This window comes from Cnephaeus nilssonii (genome assembly GCF_951640355.1).
Source record: "Cnephaeus nilssonii genome assembly, chromosome: 12".
Lineage (NCBI taxonomy): Eukaryota > Metazoa > Chordata > Mammalia > Chiroptera > Vespertilionidae > Cnephaeus > Cnephaeus nilssonii.
In genome coordinates, this window is record NC_137083.1 from 17,735,470 (window position 1) to 17,752,655 (window position 17,186).

Genomic DNA, 17,186 nt, shown 5'->3' on the forward strand with positions numbered 1-17,186 from the left:
TCACAGAAATATGAAATGCTTCTCCACTCTTGTTCTGGCCCAAGTATATGTGTGGGATTTAATTTAGATGATATTAAGATAATCAAAAAGCGATCTAGCCCTGGCCAGTTTGGCTCAGTGGATAGAGGGTTGGCCTGTGGACTGAAGGGTCCCAGGTTCAATTCCAGTGAAGGGCACAAGCCTGCATTGTGGGCTTGATCCTCAGTAGGGGGTGTGCAGGAGGCAGCCAATCAATGATTCTCTCTCATCATTGATGTTTCTTTCTATCTCTCCCTTCCTTTCTAAAAATCAATAAAAATATATATATTTTAAAAAAGCAATCTACTCTTTTTTAAAAAAAAAAATACAACAAAAACACAATCTACTTTTTTATGGCAATCAGTCAAAAACAAAGCGTGACCATAGTACTTAGAACTGTGAAGGAAGATAGCACCGCCTAATTTCCCATAGCTAATTACCTCTCAAAGTCCTACATCCAAATGCCATCACATTGGGGTAGGGGCTTCCACATATGAATCTGGGGGGACGCAAAGATTCCATCCCTAATATTTGGCTAGAGCTACCACGGCAAAGCACCACACACTGGGTGGCTTCAATAAGAGACATGGATTGTCTCAGTTATGGAGGCTGGGCGTCAGTGGGGTGGGTTCCTGCTGAGAGCTGTGCAGGAGAATCTGTTCCGGGTCACTCAGTCTCTCAGCATCTGGTGGTTTGCTGGCGACCGCTGGTATTCCCCAGCTTCTGCTGCATCCCCCTGATCTCGGCCCTCATCGTCACGATACCTGTCTCTCTGTGTCTGCGTGTCCGAGTTTCCCCTTTTAATAGGGGCAGCCGTCGCATTGAAGTTGAGCCCATCCTACTTCAGAATGACCCTGTCTTCACTAATTACATCTGCAATGATCCTATTTCCAAATAAGGTCACATTCTAAGGTATTGGGGTTTAGGACATCACTTATAGAGATTTGGGGTGGGGAATGCAATGCAGTACATAATGCCCTTAATGTCTATAAAGCTTAGATAAGGATATGAAACATTACTTAGCTCCCAAGTTTTCAGAAGCTACATTATTTTTTCACATTAATATAAAACATTATTTAATATATGGTGTGTATGTGTTTTCTCACTTGATATATTCTCTTCTGTGAAAAGTATTAGCAAATATTGAAATACAATTCCAAGCTTTGTGAACAAAAAGGAACATTCATTTACAAAAAAAAAAAAAAGCCAAAAATAAACAAAAACAAACAAATGAAAAAACAAATCCTAAGTATCATCTGAGAACACTTTGCCAAATCAAATTAGACACTTACTCAGTTTCTTGGTATGGTACTTGTAGTGTTTAAAAGTGGTTTCTAAATTAGCTATTAAAAAGCATTTAATTTTGCATAAAGCAGCTTTCACTACAGAGCCTTATTTAAAAGTCACTATTCAATTATTTATGTCCCACACAATGTATTCAAATGATTTAGAAAGAACTAGCAAGTAACATTGTACAGGTTTGGGCCTATTGGTATACAACGCTCAGGGTAATTTGGGCATGTGACCTTTTGATGCACAAATTACTCAAATACTAATTTGACTTTACTTTTTTGTATCTATCGGTCTTTAGAAAAAGCTGGCAGCTTATCTAGTCACTGATGAGATAAAAATGCCGAGAAGATACTGGAAGCATTCTGAATATTCACTTAAAACTTGAGAGGCTAGGCCTGGCTGGTGTGGCTCAGTGGTTAAGCGTTAACCCAGGAACCAAGAGGTCACCAGTTTGATTCCCGGTCAGGGCACATGCCTGGGTTGCGGGCTTGATCTCCAGTATGGGGAGTGTGGAAGGCAGCAGATCAGTGATTCTCTCTCATCACTGATGTTTCTATCTCTCTCTCCCTCTCCCTTCCTCTCTGAAATCAATAAAAATATATTGGGGCGTGTGGAAGGCAGCAGATCAATGATTCTCTCTCATCACTGATGTTTCTCTCCCTCCCTCTCCCTTTCTCTCTGAAATCAATAAATATATATATATATATATATATATTAAAAAAAAAAAAAGTCGAGAGGCTAGTATCACCCTAAACATTCCAATCAAGTTTTAAAACTTAGATCTTTAGCACCATGTGTTTTACTTTTAGCATTTCTTCTTCAGTGTTTATAAAGCAAAGTGTGGAAAACGAATTCTTTCAAAGCAGACACTAATATGTGCAGCGTTGGTGGCCGAGTACTGGGCGTAGCTGCCCTCCAAAACAGATACTAACAGACCATTCATTTCTGAGCCTGCTGTTGTGTGTTCAAGTTTAGTACCCGAGGTTTAAAAAAACAGAATGTACAGCGAGTTATCTAAACTGATCCATATTTCCTGGAAAATAGGCTATTACTTTAAAAAAACAAAACAAACACAAAACACTACATTGTAGTGTTCAGAGACCAACCCCTAAGAGAGATGAACAAGAAGTAAGTGGGTCATTGGAGCAGGAACTTCATTAAATCAGCCCCAATTCTTCCTTTTCCTGTCCCTTCAATTCTCCATACCCTGCCTTCCCTTTCCTCTTCATTTTTCCATTGTGAGACTATGCTGAGGAAGGAAGAACGGCCCCCAGGACAAAAATGAGATGTTAGTCGGGGACTCTGATAATGATAATGGCATAGTCATCTCCCATGGGAGTTGGCCTGTAGGACTGTAACTACCCGACCTGAGTTACCTTCACACAATGATTTGTCAAGTCCTTCTCATCTGGCTGCTATTTTTTTTTTTTAAGAAGCAGAATATTCTTTCATGAGTTCTATGTCATTTTCCTGAAAGCACACATTTCTAATCTATTTTGCAGTGTAATCTTCAGAGGCATCCACTGTATTCATATAGTTCCTTGCAAATTTCTCACTATTAGAATCACTATTTTGAGTATGCTCTTACGAACAAAAATATTTCCACCACATCTGAATGCACAAATCATAAAAAACTCTGGGGAGTTTAATTGCTTGCTGGAAACGTGGTTGGTCATTGTATATAGAAATAACTTTTTTTTTATATATACACAGGGGAAAAATAAACAAACCTTTGGACTCCATCTGAGCAAAATGACTTTAGAAATTAACATTTGACTTAAATGATTATCTTTAACCACAGGATGGTGAAGAAACTTAGCAGTGACCTTTATGAATTTTCTTGAGCATTAACAAACTGATTTTATTAGCAAATCTTTAAATCTTTCTATGATAAGCAAAATTTTTAGGGCTTTCTGAGAGGATATGAATAGGGCCCATAGAGGTCAGAGGGCAGTTTTGGAGCATCCCAAAGTCTTAGGTCCTATGTATAGAATTATGGAATCATCCGATGCTTACAAGGTGATGTGCTCTTTCAGGGCATCCTGTCTAACCCTGTGATTTTGCAAGAGAAGAAACCCAAGTCAAGAGAAGATAAGAATGAAGAATAGAGAGACTATGGTCTATCCTATATAATAAAAGCCTTATAGGTTAAGTGTCTGGTCGTCTGTTCATCCATTCAACCAATCAAAGCATAATATGCTAATGATATGCTAAAGCCACTCAACTGCTCACTATGATGTGCACTGACCACCAGGGGGCAGACAGTCGACCGGTAGACCAGTTGCTATGATGTGCACTGACCACCAGGGGGCAGACGCTCTGACCAGTAGGTTAGCTTGCTGCTGGGGTCTGGCCAATCGGGACTGAGCGAGATGGGCTGGACATGCCCTGGAGCCCTCCCATGATCCCTCTCTGGCTGGCCAACCTCCCGTGTCCCTCCCCAGCCTCGATCATGTACCAGTGGGGTCCCTCGGCCTGGCCTACACCCTCTCACAATCCAGGACCCCTCGGGGGATGTCAGAGAGCCAGTTTCAGCCCAATCCCGCAGGCCAGACCGAGGGACCCCACTGGTGCACAAATTCATGCACCGGGTCGCTAGTCTTTTATAAAATTAAAAATAAAAAATAAATAGGAGACTTTGGTCTCTTGAATCCTAATCTGATGCACTTGTCCCCAAAACTGTTACTTCAGATGTTAAACACAAATAAATGCAGTTCACCAAAAATTAGTAAAAGAATGAAAATATGCACTTTAGAGATTTTCCTTGACAGTTTGAGGGGTATTATTTCGTTCTGAAGAGAAATTGAATCGATAGTTGCAGCACTTTAAAATGAGATTAAATAATACACTTTTTTATTTTATGTAGCTCCCATACGAAAGTAACACATATCTGTGTGTGTTTGTGTGTGTATGCATGTCTATATATCTTACTGGTTCTTTGCTTGAACTCTGACCAATTCAGATTTACCTTATATCTGAGGTCATCTTCCATATATATAAAAGGCTAATAGGCAAAGTGTCCCCTTGGGAGTTCAACTGGGAGATTGGGAGTTCAATCGCTCGCTATGATGTGCGCTGACCATCAGGGGGTGGCGCAGAATGAAGGAAGGCCCTGGCCAGCAGCCCCAGCCAGCAGCTGGAAGGCCCTGATCGGCCCTGATTGCTGGCCAGGCCTAGGGACCCTACCTGTGCACAAATTTCGTGCACCAGGCATCTAGTACTATAATAAAAATCACTGAATAAGTTATGGAATATAATGAAGCCCACAATCTACTTCTAAAGTGGTTTATCAACATTATCTTTTAAGTGCTTGAACAAGCTGCCAGTAGAGGTGATACTAACTAAAACTACCATGAATATGCCAATATTTGTATTTGTGTTTTTCTGATCAACTAAAACATAACAAGGCATGCCAGGTTTTAAAGGTGCCTATAAATACAAAGCAATCAGAGGCTCATTTTTTCCCCTTTTTTGTTCCTTGAATATGTATTTGCTTACTTTCTGGTTCTTAGTATATATTTAAATAGAAAGTAACTGAGTAATTACTGGCTAGTTTAGCTATAACTTTAATTTGCACATTATTTTTTCACATTAAATGTGTAAATAAGATGCTTATTTAAAAGAAAATGATAACCATTATTTTATACTAGAAGCCCGGTGCACGAAAATTCGTGTACTCCAGGGGCTCCCTCAGCCCGGCCTGCACCCTCTCACAGTCCAGGACACCTTGGGAGATGTCCACCTGCCAGCTTAGGCCCGCTCCCTGGGGGATCAGGCCTAAGCTGGCAGTCAGACATCCCTCTGGCAGCCTGGGAGTCCTTGGGGGATGTCCTACTGCAGATTAGGCCCGCTTCCCCGGAGTCAGACATTCTTAGTGCTGTCGAGGAGGTGGGAGAGGCTCCCACCACCGTCGCTGCACTCGCAGCTGTCAGCTGGCTTGTGGCTGAGCAGAGCTCACCCTGTGGTAGTGCACTGACCACCAAGGGACAGCTCCTGCATTGAGCATCTGCCCCCTGGTGGTCAGTGTACGTCATAGTGACCAGTCATTCCAGGTTGTTCAGCCATTAGGGTCAATTTGCATATTAAGCTTTTATTATATAGGATTCATGCTTCTCTGATCTCTTCCAATTCTTAGCAATGTGTAAACAAAGATTTTATATACAGGATTGTAATCAAAGTGTTTACAATCAATACTTGTTTATTTTTATATGTGCAGATGACTTACCAACAACTAAAATTTTCATGTTCATCACTTTTACTGATTGAATGAAATAACATAGAATTAATATGCCATAAATAACTTAATAATCATTTCCCTATTACTAAATATGTATGTTGTTTTGGGGGTTTCTACAATGTTTCGGTTGTGTAACAAAATACCTTTCTACTTACACTTTTTTGGTTTTGTTTCCTTCCTTTTATGTTTTTCTTCTTTGGTATTAATTTTTTTCTTTTTTGGTATTAATTTCCATGAAGCAGATTATTTTATCAAAAAAGATCAATAGTTATGTGGCCCTCCACATGTGTTGATAGTTTGATTTTATAATTAGCATGAGTATTCCTATCTTTTTCCAAAGCATCAACAATGTTGCCTTCAGTACTTTGATCTATACATTTTCATTTTCTTATTGATTATACTTAGCTCTTTAACTGAAATATATTAGATAAAAAATGAGTTTTCTCAATGTTGATATCCAAGCTTCCAAGAAGCAGTCATTTAATAATAACAATAATGACATTTCCCCACTGTTTTTATCCCTATAGATAAGAATTATATTTTGAAATCTCATCTGATATATTTTTTCTTCTTGATATTTTTTTAAATTTTGCATCCATTCCACCATTAAAACTGGAGAGGATAATGTTTATTGCATACTTTAAGGGAGGACAGAATCATCTTTTGGCTTCTTAGTTCCTAAGTAGATTTTTTTTTTTTTGAAAAGTATTTTTCAATTGCAGTTTACATTGAATATAATTTTGTATTAGTTTCCAGAGTACAGCATAGTGGTTAGAAAATGATATGCTTTCCTAAGTAGATTTTTGAGATATGATTATTCTTGAAGGCCACGTTTTCAAGAGCCCTGACTAGGAATAGAATCGTGACCTCTTGAGTCATAGGTCAGTGCTCAACCACTGAGCCACGATGTCTGGGCTTTTATGAACTTTTGAAAAGCTGTTTACTTTTGTCATATGTCCTCTACTCTTTTGTTCACGTCAAAACATGTTTTTCAGCTTTCCAATTTATTTTCTTTGTGGTCAGAGAACATACACAGCATGATTTCAAAGCTTTTAAGTTTATTGAGACTTGTTTTATAGCCTAACAGATGGTCTATCTTGGTGAATGTACCATGTGCACTTGAAAATAGAATGAATGTATTCTGCATTTGTTGAGTGGAGTGTCCTATAAATATCGATGAGGTCATGGTGGATAGCAGTCACAATGTCAGAACAATTCAAGTATCTGGAAATTAAAAATTGTACTTATCCATGGGTTACTGTCATTGTTCATAATAGTATTTCAGAAACCATTTAGCATAAGCCTGGGTTGATCCCCGGTGTGGGGCATGCAGGAGGCAACCGATCAATGATTCTCTCTCATCATTGATATTTTTCTGTGTCCCTCTCCTTCCTCTCTAAAATTAAAAACATTAAATAATTAAATTTAAAAATATATGAAATTCATGGAAAAGCTTTTAGGTTTGACCCCAAAGGATAAATGATCAGATATTTCACCTGCTGTTGTATCCCCAGCATTCATGCTGTGTCAGAATTTAAAATCTTTGTTACAAGCTAGTTAGCCTAAAGGGAAACCCTCCTACCTAGACTCCTACATGCATGGACACATTAAACTCATTTTTACTACTCTGTTGCCTCTATGCTTCTATTATCCAGAAGGCTATTCCGAGATATGCTGAGAACACTCACATTCCAGATTCCATTGTATTTAGAAAAGCTGCTGCTCATTACCACAAGACCTGCTGTTGTGCTTGTTAATGAGCATACTGGAAAGAAGAAATAAAAACCCCAGTACAATTTCCTTTCACTATTCCATGAGAATGAAAAAAAAAAAAAAAAACTGAGAAAAACCAGCTTTCAGAACCTTTCAGAAGGCGTTCCCACGCACTAGGGAAAAAGTTCATATAATCTGCCAGCTGCCTCCATAGCTTGAGCTGAGTCATATAGCTAACGGGCGTTGACATCTATTCCCTTATGTTAGGTAAAAACCATAGCAGGCTGCCACATTATCGTGCCCCAGAGATACTGTCTTCTCTGATCAGCCTTCAACAAAACTGAAATCTACCATCTCACTCACCCCACAGCCGGTCCCCCCTCTATTCTAATTATCCTCCCACCTTGCCATTTTATGGATGTGGTTCTAAGATGGTCTGACAGCTGAAGTTTAGGCCAGTGCCGTGGTCGGCAAACTGTGGCTCGCGAGCCACATGCGGCTCTTTGGCCCCTTGAGTGTGGCTCTTCCACAATATACCACGTGCGGGCGCGCTGTTGAAACTTCGTGGCCCATGCGCAGAAGTCGGTTTTCGGCCCTCAAAAGAAATTTCAATCGTTGTACTGTTGATATTTGGCTCTGTTGACTAATGAGTTTGCCGACCACTGCTTTAGGGTTTCAGAGGAAACAGGAGTTTGAGAGCTGGTGAAGAAAGTCAGCCATTTTTCTTTGCTATTTTTTAGGTACCCCATTCCTAACAAATGCATCAATAGCCTTCAAGCTAGTCTAAATCAAGGTGCCATCCTATGAGCTGGGTTGCTTCAATGTACCTGTTCTTAAGGGATTAGGAACCATCTATCCCAGAGGCTCTCAATGTGGAGTTACTAGACCAGCAGCAGCACAAGCCCTGGGAACTTGTTAGAAATGCAAATCCTCCTGTCCCACCCCAGACAGGCGGTCAGAAACTCTGGTCAGCAATTTGTAATAAGCCCTCCAGGGGATTCCAATCACACTCCAGTTCGAGAACCAGTAAACTAGCCCAAAGCTATTTTACCTTTTTTAGAGACCTGATCAGAGTTGCTCACCATTCTGTGGTCAACACCCACAATTTGCTGTTACAGAGCCTGGCTAGGCAATCTTCATAAAATACTTTTATGAGAAAAGTATTTTCGCCTTTTTTTAAACAAACAAACAAGGACCATTTTGTAAAGTGTGGGCCCACCTTCTATTGGCTGTTTCAGAGAATGACACAATCAATTATGATGCATTTCTACTTGGTGCATTAATCCAAATTCTTACCAAGTAGCAGTCAGGCTGTGATCCCAATGCTGAACTTTTAAAGAAGGCATAGGCATATGTGAGATGAATTTATAATCAACCCTTTAAAAGAAATTCTTAATGCACAATCCGTCCCATTTACTGAACACCATTTCTTGCCAAGCTATGCATGGTGAGGAATGGCAATCAAAGATCGATATGAGAAAAATAAAACCCACCTCCTTTACTGAAGACATAATGGCCCGGAAATTAGTCCTCAGCCCTTGCCCCACACCTACTGAGTCAGAAACTCAGTGGGGAGGTCTGGCCAGCAATCAATTTGAAGTCCTTGGGGTGATCCTGATGCATGCTGGGATTTGAGAACCTGCAATTTAGCCTAATTATTTTACCTTTCTTAGGTCACAAGCAACTCCGAGAATCTGAGGAAAATAGTCGTGCATTTGTTGAACTTTGGATGATGTTAACTGTGAAGTCCCAGTTTACGGACTGATCTTGTCCAGGCCCTTATTTTACAATTCAGCATAGTAAATACTGAGTTAAGTGACATGCTAATTCGTGAAAGGGCTGGTTAAGGACAGAATGGTGCCTCCAAGCTCAGGCCAAACAAGTACATCTCTCCACTCCTCTGCTTGCACAGCAGATAAAGCAAAGCGTGGAAGTTGTACAAACAATTGAAGCCACAGTAACTATTTTTTGTTGTTGTTAATCCTCACCTGAGGATATATATTTTTCTTTTTTTAGTTAATCGTCACCTGAGGATATTTTCCCATTGATTTTTAGTGAAAGGGAGGGGGAGAGACAGAGGAGAAACATCAGTGTGAGAGAGACACACATGGATTGTTTGGGAACCAAGCCTGCAGCTGAGGCATGTGCCCTTGACTGGAACTGAACCTGGGACCCTTCAGTCCACAGCCCAACGCTCTATCCACTGAGCCAAAATGGCTAGGGCTCCCAGTAACTTATGATCTAATAAAAAAAAACACACAAAAACACCCAAAAAAACTGTTGTCCATACAAAAGAGAAGGCAGGGAATGATTTTCTTTTTTGTAATGAGTGCTATGAGGAAATGCTTGTGTTCCAAAACCATCTCTGAAAAAGAGATGTGCCTAGGAATCATTCTCTCTTCCAAAAGAGAACAGTGCAACATTTCGGCTAATTAAAAAATAACATTCTTATGTCTCATATGTTCTTGCTGAAAGAGCTGGTTATTACTGTTGGCAGATTGACTGTATCTACTTAATCTCTTACCAGAAAGGAACGAAACACAAAGAACAACAAAAGGAGGTGAAGCAAAGTTGAGTAAAAGGCATGAACACTTTATGCTGCATCCATTTTAAGCACAGGCAAGTGAATTGACGCTGTCAGAACTCAGGATAATGCTTTACTGAAAGGGGGCTTCTGAGACTGCTAATGTTCACGGCCATTTGTTGCTGGTTAGACAAGTGTGCTGTTTCTATTCAATATGTAAGCACAGACTAGGTATTTTTCTCTGCTTTATATCAAGTACACACACACACACACACACACACACACACACACACACACACACACACGAAGGCAAGGTGTAGAGATTTAAATATGCAAAGTCTAGCCTAAAAAGGTCCCACCTATTCCCCAAGTGGAGGGCCATGGCAGTTTAGGGGCATCTCTCAGGATGGACCTTAAAACCTACCATTTTCTAAAGTACAGAAAGCGGAGAGAGGTAACTGCCATTAGCTCGGAGCTGAGGTCAGAGATGCTGAATCGGCGGAGCTAGGACCACATTGGCTCACCCCAGATGATTCTAAAGCCGTGCAGGACCCGACCTGTTTCCAGACTGCTGGTTTTCTTGGCTTGAAAATCCCCTACAGTTTTACAATGGGATCTGCTGAATTCCAGAAGTTTTACTCTCATATTTTTAGAGGTTAGCAGATACATTTTTGATTTATTGAAATAATATTGCCTTGGACTATGCCCCAAATAGGTATAAAATGCATTCAAAGGTATACATGCACATTCAGTAAATAAAATATTGTGTCTAAAATAGTCAAATCCTTTGACCCACATTACATTTCTTTCTTTTTTTCTAAATAATTACAGGTGAACTAAGATTTAGGTAGTATTTTAAGTGGTTATTTTTAAAAGGAAAAATTATAAAATACCTTCTATTGAACAATAAAGTAATAAAGATTATGCCTCATCCATACCAAGAACAAAATGTACTTTAAAAACATGCTTTTGAAGAATAGTTATTGATATAGTAAAATGTTAAAGAATATTATTTAATAAAGAGCAGGATATAAAACATAGAATGGACTTAATTTTTAAAGAATTAAGCAAATTATATTTGTAAAAATTTATCAAGGTATTTCTGACATTGTCTTTTACTGCTTTCATTGTTTTAACATTAGGTGAAGATTTTAAAGCTCTCCAGGAACTATTTTAGTATGTACTACACTCTGGTAGCCAGCCTCTGAAATGGCTAGCAGTATGATCGATAATCCCACCTCCTGGTATTCATACCTCCTGGAGTCCCTATCTATGTTGTACCAGGGTTGATCAATGAGGAATAGAATATGGCAGAGATGTTCTATCATTTCCAATATAAGGTTACTAATGATGGCTTCCTTTCCTCAGACCATTCATTGGGGGGAAGCCACCTGATAAGACATGAAGACACCCAGGCAGCCTAAGTAGAGGACCCTGTGTTAGAGACTGAACCCTCAGGCTAGAAGTTAGCAAGGAAGTAAGGCCCATGAATCACCACTGTCAGCCCGGAGGCAGCTCCTAGAGCCTCCAGATGACAGCAGTCCCAGCCCATAGCTTGACTGCAACCTCAGGAGAGGCCCTGAGCTACAAATTACCCAGCTAAGCCACTCCTGGATTCCTGGCCCACAGAAACTAGGACATAGTAAGTTTGTTGTTAAGCTGCTAAATTTGGGGATAATTTGTTACACAGCAATAGATAACTAATGTAACTACTTTTATAGCAGAAACAGTTTCTTTAAAAAAAAAAAAAGAAAACAGAGACACTGGTCTTTCAGAGAAAAGAAAGCGCTTTGGGTTTGAGGATTTACTAAGTCCTTGCTATTTGAGTAATCGTCCCCCTCTTGGCTGCTTTCTTAAGGTCACTATCTCAAGTTCCTTTTGGAAAAATACTCTGTGCTAGAAAACGTTAAATATTTAGTATTCTATAATTGCTAAGTTTATAGATTAGAAGTAGATTTTCCAGATGTTTATTCAACAGCAGTGCCGGTTTTAAAAACTTTTGCTTAAACTGTAGAAATTTATATTGTCATCAAAAATAATCTGACAACAGAATATAGGAAAAAAAGTAGATATGGACGCTAAAGATGGGAAATTTAGTTCCGTCTCAGTCACCAACTCTATGACCTTGGTCACTTTAGAAATTATGGGGCAAAGTCAAATATCTTCCAATGCAGTAGCCTTCTTACTTTTTACTCATAACCTCCTAAAATAAAGGAAAACCCTCGTTGGCATATAAAGTTAAATATAAATACTAAAAAATATAAAACATAAAAGTTGACATACAATTGTTATAATAAATTGAATGTAATTTTCAACATTTTATCTTTAAATATATTTTTGTCAAAATAGCTGAAATGTCATCTGTGTAGGAAGTTATGTTAGGTAAAGAAATAAAATTTCTGAGAATATAGGCCCAGATTTTTATAAAGCCATTTATTTAAAAAAAACTGGTTTGTCAAATCACATACACAAGCAGATACACAACTACCAAAGTGGCCCTGTAATAGACACCAGTGGGGCGTTCACCACACAGTACCTGAAAAATACAGCTAAAAAAGAGGAGTCTGCTGAGTAATTCAGATTCCTACTGGACTCCTGGTTGAATGGCTTTAAGTTAGCATATAGTGAGTGAGAGGTAGAGTCCCAAGTATATAGCTGATGCCTCAGGGCTCCATTTAAAAACAAAACAAAAACAAAAACCATTTGCCCCCTCTGCACAAGGGAAACCTATCCTATTTTTTTTTTTTTCCTTTGTGAAAACAAGCCACGTTTCTCTTCTCCAATGGTTCAGCATTCCCAATCCAAGTGTTGTGTGATGACCTAGGCATTGTGCTTCTCCGGCCATCTAATTGTCCTCACCTTCCGATTCAGATTCTAGGAGAGAAGAAAGGAAAGTCACGATTGTTGTTTTCTTTCTTTTAAATAAGGCCAGGAGAGTCTCTACTTCACTTCTCTCCCCTCCCCCCTCCTCACTCCCAAGACATTGTTGTCCCTGGTATCCCTTTTCTAAGTAAGATAGTTAGATATTGAGGGCAGGTAGCAAACTTTTGTTCCCTTTGCTTTGAAATGAACTTGGCCTTTCTAAAAATGCAATATCCTTCCTTATCAATACTTTTAGAGAATATAACTACTTTTATTTTTTAAAAATCACCTAAAATAAACTTTTCATTCTTCGTTGCATTTAATCTCATACATTATCCTTACAATTTGTGTTCCCATTTCAAATATCAGTCAACTGGTAAAGGTGCTTATAAAAGTCTATATAATCCCATAATGTGTGATTAAAACAAATGTATAGTTTTCCCTTTCTGATCTAATTATTTCTTCCTCTTTGTTCTCTATTAGAGTGGATAATTTAAGAGGGCCGTTTCGTTTTTTGCCGTGTAGAAATTTTCATTGCCTTGATTCAGAAACAAAGGCTAAGATGTAGGCTGAGTGTTTGATATGGAAGACACTTCAAGAACTTTAGTTTTAGGAAAGCAAGAACAATCTGTGGAAGACCAGCTGTCTTGAATTATAAGGAGAAAGCATTTGCTAAATGGCCACCGAAGTTGTTAAATGAAATCATACCTTCTTCTGCGTTTTGCAACCACTCAACAAATTTCTTCATCTGGTCAAGAAAAACACTTTTGCCTTTGGCCACGTGTGCTTCTTTGTACCATTTCAATATCGCTTCTTCACTCAGCACATCAGCTGCGATTTCAAATCAAAGATTTCAGTTACTATACAAATGTCATGTTTTAAAGCAACTTCCTGTCATATACTTTAATAGAAAGCAATCACTTTAACATTGAACACTCTGTAATAAAAGAAATCCATACCTGAAACTTACTAGAAGACTGGAACCAAGCTCATTTCCATATAGAACATATTTTGGCATTTTAGCTTAGTAAGTAGTGATGATGATGATACCTCTCATCAGACATGATATAATGCAGGCCTATATGCAAGTCACACTGGGACTTGGAAACCTCTTAAAGTCCAAATTTGCTGGTAGGAAACAGTGTAGATATTTTGTGATTTTGCAAATGACTCAGCAATGTCAGCATCTCAGAACACTCTGTGTCCTGCCAACTTCAAACAGATCTTGATTAAGCAGCAACCTCAATGACTGGACTTTTAAGGGGGATTTACTATTTTAGGAGAAAAGAAGGGCAAATAAAAAAATGTAGACAGGATGCAATAATGATATTAATAATTAGATATAAAGATGAACTTCCTAGGTGTATCAGGGGACCAATACACACATAACCCAAAGTTCTACACTCACCCTATCGCTAAATTACTAATTGATTTTCCTACAGCATCATATTCTACACTGCAATAGTAATTTTCCTTGTACTCTATTAAGAGAAAAACAGAGACGTAGTAGACCAACTTTCTACAGGTTTCTAACAAAAAGTATAATCTATTACCTATCAATTACCTAAAACTCTAAATTACACAAATATGCCTTGATACCATCAAGTTATGGTTAATTTAGAAAAATGTAATGTTAAGAATGGGAAGGGGAATATCAAAATAATAGCATATATACATTACCAATGATCTAATGAGATGGTTTTGGGGATTTGAGTGGGAAATGAGATGTAAAGCCAATAAATAGGATTTATTATTGTCCCCGATACCTATCCAATCCATTACAATACTGATAAATCACTCTAATAATGTATTTGCAGTCAAAATGTGATTTTAGCTTATGAAAACAAGAGAAATGATTTGATAATTTTTATTTAAAATATCACTGACCTTTTTATAACATAACCTTATTTTTCTAAATTAATAATTGGCTTTTGTATTCAACTGAGGAAATCAAATTGGCTAAAAATGCACACAATTGGTCTTAAGACAATATAAGGTTTTAATTTATTTTAATAATTAAATATACTACATTTTGGGAAGGAAAGAGGAAGTTTGGATATAAAAACTGGATATAAAAGATTGAATCAGGAATCCTGTAGAATTACTCTTAGCTTCTACTCTTTTAGCTTCTTCTGTTCCCAGCTCTACATCCTACACTCACAATGATGAGAAAACTTCCCCACCCACTTTCCATCAAAACCTAGTTTTTCTAGAGGCAAGGAGCAGGTAGTTTACAGCCTGTGGAAGTGACTTGTTACTGTGCAAGAATGCTTTACAGAGATTTTCCAACTACTTAGCTTAAACATGGATTTAAAGTCTCTTATATAATCTATCTCTCTGACATCTTTAAGATGCTGGATTTAGAACAGCCATCTCCCAATTGTTTGGATCATGCTCCCCTATGAGACAGTTTTGAGCATGTACACCCAACATACGTATATTTTTCAGTTTGTAAACTGTATGTCCTATAGAACTATTATTATTAATGTCATAAAACAAAAAATAGAATAAAAAATGTGGCAAACATGTAAAGGGACATTCTATTTTTTCTCCTCACTTTAATGCATCTGATACAATGTATATGTTGGAAAGCTGGTTAAGACTGTAGTTTAGTGATAGTATTTGGGGATTTCCTTCTGAAGTTCGGAGCTCATTCCTGTGTTTTACTGCCCCCCAGAGGCTGAAAGAGGCCATGCATCTACTAAAACACTTGTCAAGGACAATTGTGAAAAGGACACTCAATGGTAAGTAAAACTTACCAGATGTATTTATTGTCCATTAAAAATCAGACAGACTGTGTGAAGTTGAGTTTGTAGAAGAACCTAAGTTAGTAATAAATACTTGGTGCTAGACTAAATTTCTAGTATCTGGGAATAAATAATAAACACGGGACAGAAGCAATCACACAGGGCAACTTATGAGGCAAAGCATGAACTTCATTTAAGAAGAAATTCAACTTTTGTTTAGTGAAAAGTCTAATCAAAAAGGAAGGAAACTCCTTGAGAATGAAAAAAAAATGCAGATTTTTTTTCCTCTAAGGAAGAGTGGAGAAGATTCAATTAAAATTGGAGACTAGAGGATTATGCTAAGTGAAATAAGCCAGTTAGAGAAAGACAAGTATCACATTATCTCACTCATATGTGGAATCTAATGAACAAAATAAACTGATGGACAAAATAGATCCAGAAACACAGAAGCATGGAACAGACTGATGAATCTCAGAGGGAAGGCAGGGGTAGTGGGAAGAGATCAACCAAGAACTTCTATACATATATGTGTAACCCAGGGACACAGACAATAGGGTGGTGGAGGCCTGGGGTGGGGGCAGGCTAAAGGGGCCAATGGGGAAAAAGGGGGACATATGTAATACCTTCAACAATAAAGATTTAAAAAATAAAATGAAATTGGGATACTATAAAGTCTTAATTAGGATCTCCCAGAAATGCCTACTAAGAATATGTATCAATAGAAGTACTAAGAAAGACATTATCCAACTGCAGAGTTCCCTGAGATTAAAATACATTTCTCTCCTATCCAGACAGCTTCTTCATCATCTGCGTGAATATACCTAACCGCTCCCCCCACCCCCCTGCCCTCTCCCAGCCCTTTCCTTTCCCTCCAAATTAGCTTCACCTGTGAGCTGGGTGCCCTTTTCAAGGGCATCCCACCACTCCTCAGCACTCTGTGGAACCTTATTTCAGCAACTGACATGCTGACTCTAGATCCTGGCTTTCTTCTACACTGAAATTCAGGAAGTCAGGGACTATTTAATTTCCAGCATTTGACATAACAACTGTCAAACTGTCATCTAGGATTATATTCAATCCATGTGTAATGGACAAATTCATTCACTTCAGAAAAACTAAGTAATTCTCAATCTACAGTTATAATTTAAATTTTAGGTTTTCATTAGGATCAAAGAGACAACATTGTAAAAGTGGTTTGAGAATTGCAAAGCTTTAGGCAACATTAGTTATTTAGATATTAAAGTTGAATACTACATCATTTGGAACTCAGGAAATACAGGAATTTTATTAGAGATGCCACACTGGGACAAAGTAAAAAATAATTTATTTTAAGAATGCTGGAAATATATGGTGAGATGGCCACTCACCTTTCTTTAGAACAAGAACAAGAAACATTTTAGGAAAATTTGCTTGAAGGACAGAATTTAACCTAAGAAATTTCTGCACATAATAAAACCCACAATAGAAATAACAGTCCTTGAGAAGTTGGTATTCTACTTTTCAGACCTCCATGCTGAGACTAGGGTACTTAGCTTCAAAAAGGAAGAGAAATTATTATTTAAAGTGAATAATGTGATGTTTGAAAATTAATGATAAATTTACTATTTTTCCTTAGTGTCTCAGAAATATAAAAATCCAGGTTTTACTACAGAAAGTGAATTTTCACTAAATGGCCAATTACCATTTTTTTCTTTCATTGCTGAAAAAGCATTATTGTAGTTTTTACACTTTTATTACACTGTTATTTATATAAAATATTTCAATAATGACATTCATTAAAATAACTAGGTTT

The 17,186-nt window shown here is 38.0% G+C and overlaps 1 protein-coding gene across 2 annotated transcripts in view; it reads right to left on the minus strand.

Annotated features, from left to right (window-relative positions):
• Nucleotides 1-12,198: 12,198 nt before the first annotated feature.
• The window catches only part of BZW2 (basic leucine zipper and W2 domains 2), a 49,694-nt gene continuing 44,706 nt past the window's right edge, over nt 12,199-17,186 (minus strand). Inside the window, exons 11-12 of one of the 2 annotated variants that reach the window (XM_079785894.1) lie at nt 13,356-13,478; nt 12,199-12,659 (exon numbers count right to left, since the gene is read on the minus strand). In XM_079785894.1, the coding sequence (XP_079642020.1) occupies nt 12,631-12,659; nt 13,356-13,478 (152 nt within the window). In that variant the 3' untranslated portion in view covers nt 12,199-12,630. Of the gene's footprint in view, nt 12,660-12,753; nt 13,479-17,186 lie in introns of those variants that run through there. The other variant, XM_079785893.1, reaches the window with a different exon arrangement.